At 41.2% G+C, this 16,170-nt stretch overlaps 1 protein-coding gene across 5 annotated transcripts in view; it reads right to left on the bottom strand.

The window, feature by feature from the left end:
- The window catches only part of PATJ (PATJ crumbs cell polarity complex component), a 139,959-nt gene that overhangs the window by 98,761 nt on the left and 25,028 nt on the right, over positions 1-16,170 (bottom strand). For all 5 annotated transcript variants that reach the window (XM_066192938.1, XM_066192940.1, XM_066192941.1 and 2 more), the window contains exons 12-16: positions 15,938-16,014; positions 13,544-13,600; positions 11,980-12,114; positions 8,219-8,383; positions 6,738-6,866 (exon numbers count right to left, since the gene is read on the bottom strand). In XM_066192938.1, the coding sequence (XP_066049035.1) occupies positions 6,738-6,866; positions 8,219-8,383; positions 11,980-12,114; positions 13,544-13,600; positions 15,938-16,014 (563 nt within the window). The remainder of the gene's footprint in view (positions 1-6,737; positions 6,867-8,218; positions 8,384-11,979; positions 12,115-13,543; positions 13,601-15,937; positions 16,015-16,170) is intronic.

The following is a 16,170-nucleotide window of genomic DNA, read 5'->3' as shown; positions in this document are numbered from 1 at the left end:
GCCTTCTCTCGCAGGCAGAAGACATCTGTGGAATAATAATGAATTTCTTTGGTTTGGGGTTTTTTGTTTTTATTAAAAGCTATTCTTTCTAGCAGGAAATGAAAAAGAACAACCAGATTGGAGAATTTGGGGGAAGAAGGGAAAACATTTCTAAAGGTTAATAGTAATAATACTGCTCAGCATTTATTTCATGGATATGCGAGAAAGCAAAGAAAAACAGATGTTCTCAGTAATGCTCCAGTTTCTCTGCAAACTCAGGTATTGTCCAGGGCTGCTGCAGCTCACAGGGACAGGAGGGATGCTCCTACAGCTACAAGACAGCAAAGGGACAAGGAAAATCTCTGCCTTTTACTGAGTGCAGGGCAACCTGTGGATCAGCACAGCTTTGTGAAAGGCAGGTCCTGCTCCACCAAAATTGCTGCCCTGGGTTTGGCTGGGGTGACCCATGGCTGAGATAAGAACACTTTAATAACTGAATAAAGCAAAAGATAACAGCAATGCTAATACTAATAAATACCATGAAAAGGGACATGACAAAAAGAGAAGGAGGAATAAAACCTGAGAAAAACGAGTGAGGCATAATTCTGATGCCCAGCCTGTTCCTGAGCAGTGATTCACCCCTCCTGGCCAAGTCCCCCCATTTATATACTGAGCATGGTAGCCTATAGTATGGAATATCCCTCTGGCTAGTTCAGATCACCTCTCCTGGCTTCTGGTGCTCCTCCTCACTGGCAGAGCATGGGAAACTGAGAAGTCCTTGACTCAGAGTAATCGCTACTTAGCAACAACTAAAACATCGCCCTGTTATCAACATTGTTCTCATGCTAAATCCAAAACACAGCACTGCACCAGCTACTAGAAGGGAAATTAACTCTATCCCAGCCAAAACCACAACACCTGCTTAGTGGGTGAGGGAAAGGCTGTGGATGTGTCTACCTGGAATTCTGTGAAGCCTCTGATGCTGTTTCCCACAGCATTCTCCTGGAAAAACTGGCTGTGCATGGCTTGGATGGCCAAGGAGGCCAATGGTACCAGCACTGGTGTGGCAGCAGGAGCAGGGCAGTGCCTGTCTCCTGTGCTGGGCACTGCTGAGGTACCTGGAATTCTGAGGTCATGACAAGGTCATTGAGGGGCTGGGGCATGTCCACAGAAGGGAATGGAGCTGGGGAAGGGGCTGGAGCACCAGGAGGGGCTGAGGGAGCTGGGAAAGGGGCTCAGCCTGGAGAAAAGGAGGCTAATTCTAGAGATTCCTCCCAACTTCTCATTTAGAGTCCGACCGATGGCCCCCTCCAGCCCAGTGTCAGGGAATTCCCAACCCCTAATGTGCCTCCAGGTTCTCCAGATCCCTTCCTCATCAAGCTGTTCCTGCGGGTCTGTCTGTATCTTCGTGTGAGATACACAGAAATCTCTTTGATTCTTTATTAAAGTGGTCTCTGCTCTCCCAGTACTGCAGCACTGAGGTTTTTGGAATCCACTAATCGTGAACACCTCAGAAACTTCTCCAGGAATGTGCTCAACTGCATTCACTGGCTCTTAGGTCCTGAAAAGTATTTTTTAAGCTGAACTCCAAGAGAATTTTTCAAAAAGCTACACTGAATTCAATTCATGACACACTATTAAGAATTATTTTACACATGAAGCAGCTTAATATGATTTAGAGGATGTAGAACTTTCCCATAGGGGGAGAGAAGCAAATCCTCCGTGAGATGAGTACCAACACAGTTGGTACTGAGGCTTACAGAACTTTGATGTTAATGAATGTGGATGGGTTGTAGAGATGGGAGAAAAGCTGCCTTTATCAGTTTTCCCAGTACCAAGCTGATAGCCATTGTAAAACTGCTTTTTAATACAGCTGTGCAGCTTTTGCCAGTAAGCCACAGGTTTCCATCACATGATCAGGTGAAAATGTGCTTAACAAAGACGTGAATATGCTTCTTTGTTCATAACAAACTTATCACAAGAACAGACAAAGCTCAAATTATCACAAGAGGGCAAACGTTTAGCCAGCAACTTGTCAAAGCATTCCAGCCTGCATCTCACTGCTGAACAGACCAAGAAAGTAAAAGGAAAAAAAAAAATAATATAATCTACTTGAATACCACCTTCTACAAATAAGAAGTCAGTTTGCTTTTTTTGTAACTCTACATCTGGAGCCTGTTTGGGGCGTAAAGAAAAGAGGAAAGATATTTGGAGACACTTAAATTGCTTCACTTCCTGCCGTGAATGACTATGCAGTGATTTCGTTAGAAAAGGGAAAACAATTGTTTCCCATGCTCCCTGGGAGAAGGACAAAACATAACCTGCTGAATGTGCAGCAAAAGAGACTTCAGTTCAGCAGCACGAAAAACTGCTACTCATAATAAAGGGAAGCCAGGAATAAGGCAGCTGTGGGGTCCCTGTTGCTAGACCACAGGAAAATCCCCCGGAGCACTGACCCAGGCAGCCCAAGGCAGGCACAATTCATGCTGCTTCTCCAGCTCAGGGTAACTTGAAGCTCCCGAGTGCTGAAATGCCTCTTTCTGCTTCCATGGATGGCTTGGAGCAGGTGAGTCCATGAGTTCCTACAGCCAGGCAGCTCTCCAGGGCAGCTGGACTGTGGCAAAGCAAGCAGGCACTGGGGACTTCTCTCTCAGCACAGACAGGGAGAAACAGCATCTCACAGTCCTTCCCAAGAGTTATGTAAAATGTCAAACCTCCCCGTTCCACCCCTCACCCTCTCCAGTTTCATGCACTCTGAAACAGCTGCTTTAAAAAGACTCTGACTTCAAAGCACAGTAAATTAAGCTCCACAGAAAGTCCATTCAGCTTTTTGTTTAATTTGATAAAAGCTCATCAGACCATTCAAGTTACCTTCTGGTCAATACTGCCTCAAGAAATCTGCAATTCAGCTACCTGTGGTTTTTCCAATATTTCTGTAAAACGTTACTGACAGAATCTGTTGGCCTGCAATACATCAGGTCTTTGGTAACCACTGTTTCAGGGCTCAAAGAACCTTCCATCCTGCTGGGATGTCTTCTTTTCCCCTACAAGTCTTATGGGATTTTTATTTCCTCTCGCTCTGTCATTTTTAGACAGCATTTCTTCCCTATTTTAATCTGATAATGTATCTTTCAATTTCTTTCTAAGAAAAAGGGATTGGGCTCAAAAACAATGGCTTAGCTCTTGACTTGCTGGCCAGGAGGCTGGATGGGGCTTGGAGCAACCGGGTCCAGTGGAAGGTGCAGGGCTTGGAACTGGATGAGAGTTAAGATCCCTTCCAACCCAAACCACTCTGGGATTCCATGATTAGTTCCAGGCTAGACAGATTTACTGTTAAGCTGGATACTTTCAGGTCTGCTGACAAAGAATACGAAATACACTGACTGCAGCCCCTTGCATCCCAGGTGATCCCAAACCACTCCAGCCTTACCATCAGAGCACACTTGGCACCACCCGTGCCAGCAGCACCACATAAAGGTTAGTGAAGAGGTGAAAGGCAGAGCAGCCTCTCCAAGTGAAAGGAGAAGGAAATGAAGAGAGGCAGAGTGTGTTACTTCACCGAGGAGTTGGCCAGAAGGCTGAGCAGCACAGTTTTGTCGTGGCCAGGAGACCTTTGCAGCCTTCCCATCAAAGCACCACCAAGAAAAACCTCTGCCTGGCCTAGGAGCTGTGACTAGCTCCCAGCACAGTGATGACAACAGAAAAAAAAATACAGAAGGTTTCATTTTGAGATGTCGTCAGTGTTTCTTATTTAAATAAAAGGAAAAAAAAAATCCAGTGAAATCCATCATTTCAAGAATCCACAAGATCAGCTTCCCTTCCACCTCCCCTCTTGCCAAGTACTGACCTTGCTGCCAGCAGAGCAGAGGTCTCAAAAATTTTAGATTTCCTACAACATAATTACAAATTACAACATTCAAAGGGGAAAAAAGGGTGGTTTTTTAATACACATAGAGACCACAGGAAGATGAAGAATATCCTGTATATATACTATTCTGTCATAGCAACAGGGGTAACTCTACCCCAAAGTTTTAAGAACCTTATTAAAAAAAAAGGGAAGGTGGCTCTGTTTTAAGCTTTTAAATCCCTAAAGACAATCAAAAGAAAACACAGGACAAAGTAGAAATACTATTGATTATGCATAATTGGTATAATTAATTTGTAATTAGTTCATTAAAATATATAGGCATTGGAATTATGCTTGTACATTTCTGGGAATATCCTGCAAGTCACTTGGGATGTGCTTATCATTTATTTGATAGATGAAACATTATTAGAAAGACAGCCCATTAAAAATTAATATGCCAGAGTAATAATTTTCTTGATCTCAGCATTCAGTTTTCCACGTACTCAGACTCCTGCCTCACAAAGAGTTTTTATTAATTCTGTTTTCCAGAGCATGACTTGGGAAGCGCAGCATTTAGGACAACTGAGGCACAGCATCCTTTACGCTGAGCAAGCAGCCAGTTTTGAGGAACAAACCAGCAAATATTATGAATTATACACCATAGGAGTGTTCAGCACAACATCTAATTCTACAATCAAAATTAAGATGTAAAGGTAAAAAAGCTTTTTGCTTGAAAACAAGTAGGAAGAAACTTCCAGAGCACTGGGAGCAGCCTGGTCTGTAACTTCTGGGCATTCTCATGCTTCTGCAGCGTGTCTGGCAACTCTCACTGTCAGAAATGTGTGAGCAGGACTCCTGAAACACTGCAGGGAACAGCCCCATCCCACCCTAGGGCTGGGATCCGCTGGGATCCACCATTCCAAAGGTGCTGCTCCACCTTTGTGTGGGGGAAGGTGAGGTGGGACAATAGAGCATCACCACCTTTTAACCTTGTCACCACTTCCCTGCTCTCACTGAGCTTCCTGAAGTCCTTCCAGTATTTCTGAAGTGTCATTTCAGCCAACAGCTACAGAAATAATTGGATCTTAAAAGCCCAGGGTAGTCACATCACCTCCTCCAAGCTGGGAATGCAACACCAAACTTTCCTTAAATTTCTGTAATAGACAGAGCCAGTCCTTGTGTGTTAATGGCCAACGGGCTTCCCTCCAAAAGCATTTTCCTCCCCACCCTACCTCCACCAACACTGTGGCAGCCCAGAAAGGCTGGTCACTCACTGATGATGAAGACGGGCCATGGGAAGACCCAGCTTCATTGAAAAATGCCTTAAAAATTTTAAAAATCTTCTTCCTCAAAAGGAGCAAAATCAGCAGTGGATACACAGCACAAGCAGTATCATTTGCCATTATAAGGCTTGAATTTTCCCTTGTAAAACAAAGAGTAAGTGCCTAAAAAAACACCTTTCATGTTTTAAAGAAGGGTCTCCAGGTCCTTTAAGGCACAATTAAACACTGCTGTAATTCTGTGCTTCCCAGCAAATCTGTGTTAAGAATTCCAAACACTCTCCCAGGAACCACACATAGTTGTTGTGGTTTGTTTTTTTGTTTTTTTTTTCCCTTGCCTCCACTGTAGCATGGACAATTATTTATTTTCTTTGCCTTGCACTCAAGGATGTGATGGATGTATTTACATAAACGCACACACAGCCACAGATATCTCTCTATAAAAATTAATCTGCAGATGATGAAAAGTGTAAAAGATCTAAGAGGCACATCCCAAACAAAAGAACACACTTTATACACTTTAGACATAAATATCTTGAAATTATAAAGATCTGAGATTAAGTGGTTTACCACTCATTTAGAATTGATTAGAATGTATTTAAATTTAGCTGCAAGTACCACAACATTGCTCGTGTATTTGCATCTGCGAATAAGTAAATAAAAAGCCTGCTATTAAAGCCTTCATTAATTCTGATTATATGAGAACTTAAAAGCAAATCTGTGTATTACTGCTCTGTAAAGACTCCCAGCAACTCTAGAGTAGAGCTGGCACTGCAACACAACATGTGTCAGCTAAAATGACTAACAGGATCTATTTTCAGTAATCTTAAATCGCACTGGTAAAATATAGAATTAATGGGTTTGCATAATACTTCAAATATTTTTTTCCCTTCTAATTCATTCCCAATTCCTGCCTTATTGTATCAAAAAGTGAATTTTATATCACTTGACATTTATGTACAACAGTTGAACACATTTCATTAAACTACAATGTTTAGGCAGCACTCAGATGTGATGTGTATATTATTATAAAGAGTGATCCAGCTATTTTATTTCCTTATAAATATGATGACTGGAGGTTTAAAAAAATATATCATGTTGACTAGAAACATGAAGAACATTTCATTCTGACTACAGATTTTGAGAGTTTCTACATATTTAATTGAAGCCAGTGTTTTTGAAAGAAGGATTTGTTAGTTTTAGTCGCATTTCCCTCCAGTTAAAGACTTGTCTGTTAATTTATAAGGAGTTTAACAATTAAGAATATAATTATCTCCAACTAATACCCAAGAACCTTTGCTTGTCCCTCATAGCTGAAGTGTCATTCTAAGTTAGAACAAAATATAACAAAAAAAAACAACAATCTTGCCCAACACTTAGTCATTAATCTCAGATTTATGGGGTGGAGCTTGATTAAAGATTTTGCACTTTGTCATGTCCAGTAATCAGAGGTTTAGAACACTCCCTACTTTACAGAGGTGGCCTCAAAATACATTACTTATCCCTACAGTTTCTAGGCCCAAGTGTCAAGTCCATTACCCAGTAATCAACATCACAAAACATTTTAAGGCACCGTGCAAGACAAAAGGATCAAAGGGATTTTTAGCATTTATTTATATAAAAAAGCATACCTGATAGTCTAAAATGCTGAATCCTAAACCATTTTTGTCCTTCTCCAGCTCAATAACCTTCACATCAGGAGACCATAATGCCAATTCCCCTTCTTCCTCCTCAGGATTAAAGTCTTCCTCGGGTTTCACCTAGAAAATAAAAGCTCTGGTCCAAACACCATTCTCTCAGTTCTTTACAAACACTATTCCTTCGATATTTTGATTATTAATGGTGCATACATGCCCTCAAATATGACCTTTTATGGAATTAAAACTTCCCTGAGCATTATGAATAGAGTTTTCTCCAGCTTGCTGCCTTGAGTACTCCCCTGGGCACAGGCCTACATGTTTTGAGCATCAGAGCCCAACCTGGCACACAAATACCCATGTATTAGTCTAATTAATTGTTAGAATATTACTAACCTGTTACATGTTGATGAACTTCAGCTGTCCCATTAGATGCATAAAAGAAAAATAAATAGCATAAAAGATTTAACCACAGACAGCTAATAGAAAGGCCAGACAATCAGAAAAGATGAGAAGCCAAGCTGTAAATACTTTTGCAAATAGGAGCAACCACAAGTGTCAAGCTTTAGTCTGAGACTTTAAAGCTCCTGCGACGGAAAGAAACTTTTCAGTTTCCATTCCCCCCTCCCCAGTTCTATAAAAACCTACTTAAAACATGGAAGCAATCAGCTAATGGTGGCAAGGGTGTGATTTAGTGTAATTCAGAGCTCTCACTCACCTATTAAGTGTAGGGATGATGAATGGGATGTACAGTCAGCAAAGCAGCTCGGTGATTTACCTACCTTGTCTTCCCAGGATAACCAAGTTCCTCAAGACCAGCCCATGAAAACCCAGAAATGCACAGACTTTTCCAAAAAGTCCCTGTCCTTTTGTGTTGGTACTCTGGAAACTGAGAATTTCAGGCTTTCTGTGCTAAAAGGCACTGACCCTCAAGCAGGCACTACATTTGACCTGACGCCATGGAATAGGCTTCCCAAATTGAGCGATGGCACTGGGGTTGTGGGTGTGGAGTTTGAATAGTATTGTGTGATCTCACAGGGGGAAAAACTTAGAATTTAAGGGTTTAGTGTACAGTAATTTATGTGAAGCAATATGGAGGATTTAGGCTGTTGTCTAAGTCCTTCTTCTTCACCTTCTTCTTCATGGTTTTAGGTGGTTTTTCGTCATTGGGTGGAAAAGTCCACATTGCCGACCTCGAGTTTTTGGTTATTGTGTCGAAAGTATAACTAATACAGATGTCATCTCATTATTGGACAATTAATGCTTAAATAACCTTGGAAAGAGTTAGAGACACCTCCATATTCTGCCTTGTTAGCTAGAACTCACAACTTGAGACCGTGCTATAGATAAGAATTGATAAACACCGAGTCCAAACATGAAAAACCGCGACTCCCATGAATGAATCCCGGATCTAACACGAAGAAAAGACAAAAAACCAACACTTTTGCGCAAGGGGGTGACAGGAGAAGTGTTACCTTCTGCTTTGGAGGGCAAACAGCCACGGGGGGCTCGTCCACCAAAGACTCGGTGCCGTCCCCGAAGAGCCGCCGGCAGCACACCAGGGTGAACGGGGGTGGCACTTCCTTCAGGAAGGTGACAGCCTCGCGCCGGGATTTTCCACACAGCTGCACCCCATTTACCTGCCGGATGGGAACACCACACAAAGAGAATTAAAGGATATCCAGCAGATTTTTTTTTTTTTTTGCGCACATTTCTCTCCACCTGAGCGTGGAAGTCTGATTTTACTGGGGGATTCTGGCACAGCCTGCACGGTTTTATTCACATATGCTTCTGAGGAATATTACATTATTGTAATTTTTTGTTTACATCATTGTAAAACTTCATCTCCAAGATCTTGTGACTACTGACTGCTGCATCATGTCTCTTTAGCTTCCTCTAACTCCTCTTCCTCCTCTTCTGCTCACCACTTTTCCAAGCTTAAACCTTTCCTAGGATTCTTTTTTTTATTTTCTCACCTGTTTCTTTGCTGGGGATCTTTTGTCGGCATTTGGCTTATGTGTTTGAATTTAAAAAGATTTAAAAAATTAATTTTCCCACAGTATTTTAAGCGAACACCAGTTCTGGGCTCCAAGCAAAAAACTGGAGTCAGAACTACCACAACTAGTTTAAAAGTCTGGCTCAATGACCTTTAGAGGTGTTTTCCAGCCTTACTGATTCTGTGATTCTAACTCTGCCAGTTTCAAATGAAACAAAGTGGCTGAAACTAAAACAGATCCTAGAGAAAACAGGTGAGAACGTTTTGTACAGTAAGAAAGAAACCAATTTCAGTAAGCAATTAACCAGAAAGGCCTGACAAGGCTCAAAGCTTACCATACCATTAACTCAAGATTGTGAGTGATAACAGATCATTTTTAATGGATGTTCTAAACCACAGACTTTGAAACAGGAAAAAAAAATAGATAGATAGATAGATAGATAGATGGATGGATGAATGAATAAATAAATAGATAGGTAGATGGATGGATAGATGGATGGATAGATGGACAATTAGATAGATAGATAGATAGATAGATAGATAGATAGATAGATAGATGTGCTTTAAAAATAAGATACTGCAGTTGCCTGGGAGCATGGCCGGGAGCATGGCCTGGGATAGTGGAAGGTGCAGATGGGTTTCAATCTCCCTTCCAACCCAAACCAATCTGTCACTCTATGATTCTACTTCTGCAGGAAAAAGAGTGATTCATCCTCTTTTACCTGTTTTATAACCTTTATATCCTGAGGGTTCCTCTCTGTGCACCACAGGGGTGTCCCTAAACATGAGGACAGCAGGATGTCAGCAGGTGTCATAAATCACCTGAGTTAAGCAGCACTGCAGCCCCAAAAGAGCAGGGGTTTAACCCAATTAGTGCTGTGGACTCAATCCTAACACCTCGTGTGTTCCAGGGATTTCTTTTAGGCTGCCTCAAGCTTCCCTCACGACCAAATGTCCGCACTGCTGGAGTGCAGCCACTGGTTTGGGAATCCACCACCTCACCCAAGTCACTCCACAGCAGGAACCAAGGCACAGCAAGTGGGGATGACTGAGGACTACGTTCAGTACTTCCCTCCATACCCACACTGCAAAGGAACCCACGTCTGATCCTATAAAACGGAGCATGGAAACGTTCACCAGACATGGACACACCTTTGCATGTCTGCACTTGAGGCAGAGCCTCTCCATAAACCTCCCAGATCTCGCTGATTAGAGGGATTCAACCTTATGCAAGGCTCCACAGCAATCTCACTTCAACCAACATTTGCTTCCTGATCACTTCTATTTTTTTCCTCCCCCACTTTGTGCTTTTCGCAGTGTAAATATAGTTCGTACTGCTGGGAAACACAGAGTTCCTCTCACACGCTACCTCCCAGCCAAGCAGAAAAATTGAGAGTGGTGGAACTGGCCTCCACCACGGGCAAGACAAACTGCTCTGGGCTTTTTCTGCAAGAATTACAGCAAGTGCTGAGCTATCAGCCTCGTCCATTAGTTAATTATTTAAGCAGAAGGATCTACGCGTAAGGATTTTTTAATGCTCGGAGAGTGGCAGCGTGGTGGAAAACTCCCAGCACTTCTCAGCATCCTGTGATGGATGGGGAAGAGCTGCTGTGCACACCCCGCCACAGCAGACCTGGGGACTCCCATTTCTCCTCCTGCAGCTGCCAGAAATCAGCCGCTGAGCAGGCAAGGTGCCCTACACCCACTCATCAGCACATCAGCCAGCCGGCCCTCAAACAGCAGGGAAATTGTACAACGAAAGGGCACAAAAAAGCAATTTACTCCTAAAAAAGAGCACAATGGAATCAGCTGAAATGAAGGGCAGGGGAGGGGCATCGTGCTGTCTGTCATAATTCAAACACTTCATTAAAAATAATCAACGTTCAACCTCACTGTATATATATATATAAAAAAAAATAAAGTCCTTGCTGATCATATTTCAATCCCAAATGTATCAGGGCCAGGTAAGGCTGCTTGTTTGGGGAATGGGGCTGTCACTTTTTCCACTGCAAACCCCTATTTAAGGGGATTTATAACTTGGCTGCAAAAACACACTCTGGGCTAAAGCTGGCACTTACAGCTTTAGCCCCAGAGCATATTTTTATTTTGTTGGGGGCTTTTTCCCAATGACAGAGTAGCAAAAAATTTACACTCACTAGGTCTGGACATACCTGTGAAGTTAATTCTGAGTACAGAGTAATACATAAAACTATTAAATATACACTATTAAAGTTTCCTTAGTTACTCTACAGCAGTGCATTATTGCTTTTCGTCGAATATTTTTTTGTTGTTTAGTGGCCAACCAATTTAAACGACACTTCCAGCATTCCATTAATCCCTTCCTTCAGGAATCAAGATTTCCTCCATTAAGCAGTAAGAAAATGTTTTAGGTCTTAGTGATATCAGTATGAATTTTTGATGTTAGAGGGTGAAGGAGTAAAAGCAAAATAGCTGTACACCTAACAAATCAATCTTTCAGAAGGCCTAATTCTGTTTCCATTAAATGTTCTTTGCATCCACTAAAAAAAGGTTCAAATATCAAAATATTCCACAAGGAGTAAGCATGCAATATGAAATTAATCTCTTTTCACTTGCAGGCTGAGATACCAATGGATACATTTAAACACACACACAAAATAGGAATTGTTTTAATTTTATCAAATAATAATTTTTCCTGAGAAAATAGGTCTGTTGTGACTCTGGTAACTCCAAAGCTGCCCCAATGCCTCTTTATACAGATTTAAACAAACTGATGTATTTGCTCATACACATAAATATCTTTCAACACTCAACAAAAAAGTTTTATTGTGTAACCGAAACCACTGTTCCTAAGACTGCTGTAAATTTTTCAGGGGTGACAAATATTCAGAAATATTATCCACCACAAAAGCTAAAGCCAAATTGTGCAAAAGACTGGACAGGACTACAAATAATTCAACACAAACATTATCCCTGCCCTTGTAACTCTTGATACTCATGTTAAAACATTTCAGAAAAAATACCCATGAAGTCACTGAGAGGTCACAAGAAATTGACCTTTTGTCCATAAATGTGGAAGGGAACAGTGAAGAAAATGAATGTGAGTTCCAAAGCACAACTCTGCTTCCACAACTAATCTGGAATAATCCTATTGCACACACAGCAGCCAAGCTAGAACTTTAGAGAAGCATTTTAAGAAGGCCAAACAAACAGGAAAGAAATAATTTTTATTTTTGTGGGGGTTCTGTTTTATTTTTTTACCTCCAGAAGTTCATCCTCCAGTTGCAGAAGACCAAGGACAGCAGCTGGGCCATCTGAAGCAATGGATGATATATAATGATGTCCATCAAAAGTGTCCAGCTCAACTCCTAATCTCAGAGTGTGGATGGGTAACAGCTGCCAAAAGACAAATATAAGTAAATATTTAAGTGTAAGTCTTTATCTACCACGATAAAAACAGATTTAAGAGTCAGCAGCTCACCAAATTGAACTCACAGGAAGATGATTAAACGTTCAGTGACCTCACCTGTGTTAAAGAACAACTGTCCACAACTTTTCTTTACAAAATGGTTGCACAAATAAAAACAACCTCTGCTCTTTGGGGGAAAAGGCAATTTGAACTGTATTCTCAAATAATTAAACTTAATGGGAAAAATACAGAGAGAAGGACCACCCTAAAGGTGAGGTGTCAACAAATCAGAGAATGGTTTGGGTTGGAAGGGACCTTAAACATCATCTAGTTCCAACCCCTCTTCCATGGGGTTTGGAGCAAAACAAAAATAAAATAAATTTAAAAAGGAATAAAATAAATTCCATAACTGACATAAAATCTCACCACAAGGTCAGCTGTCTTACTCCTTTGGGAGCTACACTTCTTCGAGATAGAAAAAATATCCATGAAGTGTCCTCTGTAAGTAGTTACTAAAACTGACATCCATTTTTCTGCAAGGGGAAATCACTGATTTTTTTCCCACTGGGACTCCCTAATTTGGATTTTTCCTCTAGGGAAACTCCAACCCTGAGCGCTTTAAGTCTGCTAATATTAGGAAAAGTAGAATAAAAGTGATGCACTGTCCAGACAAGGTTGAAGAAATCGTGGCAACTTGGGGGGAAGAGATGATCAGCAGGAGCTGCTCCTTCAGTTTGGACATTTTCTGGCTTTTTAACACTGGAGTTCGAACACTCACTGTCCTGCTTCCCAAATTATTCTGGATATTCAAATAAAAGGAGCAACCCAGTGATCCACAGCGTTCCTTCACAGCCATGTCTGATCATGACTTTATGGCCCTTCCCCACTGAGGTGTCCCCACAAATATATAAATTCATCACCTCTAAAAACCCCTTTTCTACAATATTAACACAGATATCTTGAAAATCTCTTGGAAGTGAAATTAATTTAAGATCTGACAGTTTAAATGAATTACACATCCCTTTCCCCGAGCCAGGATTACCACGGCAAAATCCACTGTGGGACAAAAGAGTTGTTCAGCAGAGTTTCAACCTCTGCTCCATTCTGTGCAATTAAGTACCCCGAAATCTGGGGTTTATGTGCATGGTTTGAGGCTGGTTTTTTTGTCGTTTGGGAATCTGGCAATGAACTGTTTAAAGGTTCATTTGCCTGTGCTATGAAAAGGTAATGGATCAATCCAGGAGATAAGCAGAATATTGCTTATTCTGCAAAAAATGGGCAAAAAAAGCCTTTTTTGGGGAAAATAAAGAACCGCAAAACCACTAAATTCCTGAAACACATCTGGAATCGTGTCATGCCCTCCCAAGATTACTCTGCCAACATATACCACGAAGGAAACCACCATGTAAGACTTACCTTTGAGTACTTCTGGAGCTCTGAATCATCTTTAAAGGGCATATCCACATTCACAACCTAAAAATTGGACATCAGAACATTTTTCAACAGCGGGACAATAAAGACTTTACCAGAATGATGAAATTCTGGCAAAAAAAAAAACCCAAAAAACAACTCACGAGCAAAATAAACCGTACTTAAACAATGTCGCATTGATGCAAAATAATTTTAAACAAATGTTAGAGAAACCTTTCAGGCACAGAACATTTACAAGTAGGAATGTGGTGATTATGCACTATTAGCAGACTCCAATATTATCCTATTCCCGGAGCCCAAATGCCAATTTTAGTCAAGTTCAGTAATCCTGTGTAAGCACAAAATGCCATTATGTTTGACACAAATACCCACACGGACGTGCCAATCAGAATTTCAAAGTATGACAGCTTAAGTTGTTACCTCGGGCTATAGTGCAGCCATCTCCCATCCAGACTAACCCACCAACTTCTGCTGCTAACATGGCTTGAAATACATAACTTCAATTACCAAATGGGAATGGAAAGTGGGTTATTCAAACCAGGGATAGGAAATCCTTTCAGTGTCTTTTCTTGTTTTGTCCCTCCTTAGCATAACAGATTTATCTGTAACCTTAGGTTATTTACTCCAATTTTAAATGTAATTAAGAAAAAATCATAGGATGGTTTGGGTTGGAAGAGACCCGAAAGATCATTTAGTTCCAATTTATGGCCCAGGGTTGGAATTTGGGACACTGAAGTTGAATGTTTAAAGGAAAGCTACACTGGGTAGATCTGAAAAAAAACCAAACAGAGCCTCGCAAAAAATCAGGTAACTTTTCTTTGAAAACTTCCAGTTTAATAAAGATTAGACTTTTCTTTCGGATTAATTTTGAACAGGGCTTCCAGCACGTTGTTTTCCAGTACTCAGGGTGTTTGTCCTGACAGAGAGAGCCCATTTCATGTCCATGCATGTAACTGAATGGATTTGTGACAGGTAGCTCCTCAGCCTGACACCATAAAGTCCCTGCTTGGGATCTCAGCTCCTTCCACTGGCACCAAAAAGGACCAGCAGCACAGAAGCCTCCAGGGCTACCAAACCCTCTCTTCAGCTATTTCCTCTCAAGATAAATACTCCTAAGAGAATCCTGTGGGACCTTGGGGGTGAGTTCTGGGGATGAGTGAGGATGGTGTGACACAGGGACTGGGGTGTCACGGGCTGGATTCAAACTAGACGTTGCTACAGAACGCAGGAGGGAGGCACAGGCAACCAGAACCAAAAAATGACTTTCAAAATGGGATGCCAGGAGAGTTTCCGTCTATTATTCAAGAGGTAACATTTTCACTGCTGACATTTCACCGGCGGCAGCCAAAGGAGGATTGGGAATGGTTGGATTCACCAGCTAAGCAGGATTTCATCCTCTGTGGGAAGTGTGATAGTGCTCAGGGAGGTAATATCAGCCCCTGGAAATGTAAGGGTGGGAATACCAAGCAACTGAAGTGGGCAGCCAAACAGATTTATTGCATCACGTACATAATCTCACACGAGCCTCAGATCTTAAAGGAGTGCTAATGGAAAGGAGGGAAGCGAGTTTCTCAGGGCAATTCTTAAAGCTACTTTAAATCTCCCAGCAAGTGACTGGAACGATGGCTACTCCGAGTAGTAAAAATAAGTGTCTCTAAATCAACTGGACAAGCATTGCAAAGACAAACAGGGCATTTGCTTGGTGGTGGTGAGAATTTTTTAAGAACGGAAAGAACGCTGTCCCGAGTCTTTTATCTGTACTCGCTGGCTCACCCAGCACTGAAAAGCACAAGTGAATTACAATTTCCATCAACTCCTCGTGACAATTCATCAAAACAACCTTTTGCTAGGCAATTATTTAATATGAAGTGAAGAAATATCTACTAGACACTGGCACCACAAAGTTACACCGTTGAGAATTACTTTGTATTTTCCCAGCATGTTGGAAAGTCATTCTTTCATTCTTCAGATAAAATGGTAAGATTCTTCTGAAAACAGAAGTTCTGTCCCGAGCCTTTTTTTAATTCAGTGCCCAGTAAAACAAATAGATCATGAACGAAATAATAAAAATGCCATATACTTTAAGTGGCTGCTGTGATGCAGATTTAACAGGACAGCTGATTTCCTTAAATCACTGTTCCTGTCTCATATTTGTACAACAATAGTATCTATATAAACAGAATAAAATAAAAGGGCAGCAAATCCCCCAACTCATTATAACGTACATTTCAGCCCTGATGTCACAGGAAAGAAAATTTGATGTTACTGATCTGTTCCAAACACTGAACTGTTCTATAAACAGCCTGTAATGCTAAGCTCACAGATCTGTAATTTAAAGAAATAACATTCATGAAGGTAGTTTATTGAAATAAAACATACCACAACTTCATATTCTGGTCCCAGCAGGTTTTCCCACTTGGATTTCAGCTCATGCGCTGGAGGGAGTGGGACTCTTCCTAAATATGAAAGTGAATATTAATTTTACAAGCATACTGCACATTCAAAAGTACATTTACTTCTAAATACTCCACTGAAAACTCAGTGTAAATAAAAGATTAGAGGGAATAATCCCCAAAAGGGAAGTGCATTAAGCTGAGTCCATCAAACAGCGC

This window comes from Chamaea fasciata, unplaced genomic scaffold, assembly GCF_029207755.1.
Source record: "Chamaea fasciata isolate MVZ Bird 193981 ecotype frontalis unplaced genomic scaffold, bChaFas1.0.hap1 SCAF_10, whole genome shotgun sequence".
Lineage (NCBI taxonomy): Eukaryota > Metazoa > Chordata > Aves > Passeriformes > Sylviidae > Chamaea > Chamaea fasciata.
This window is presented reverse-complemented; position numbering and strand designations above follow the sequence as displayed.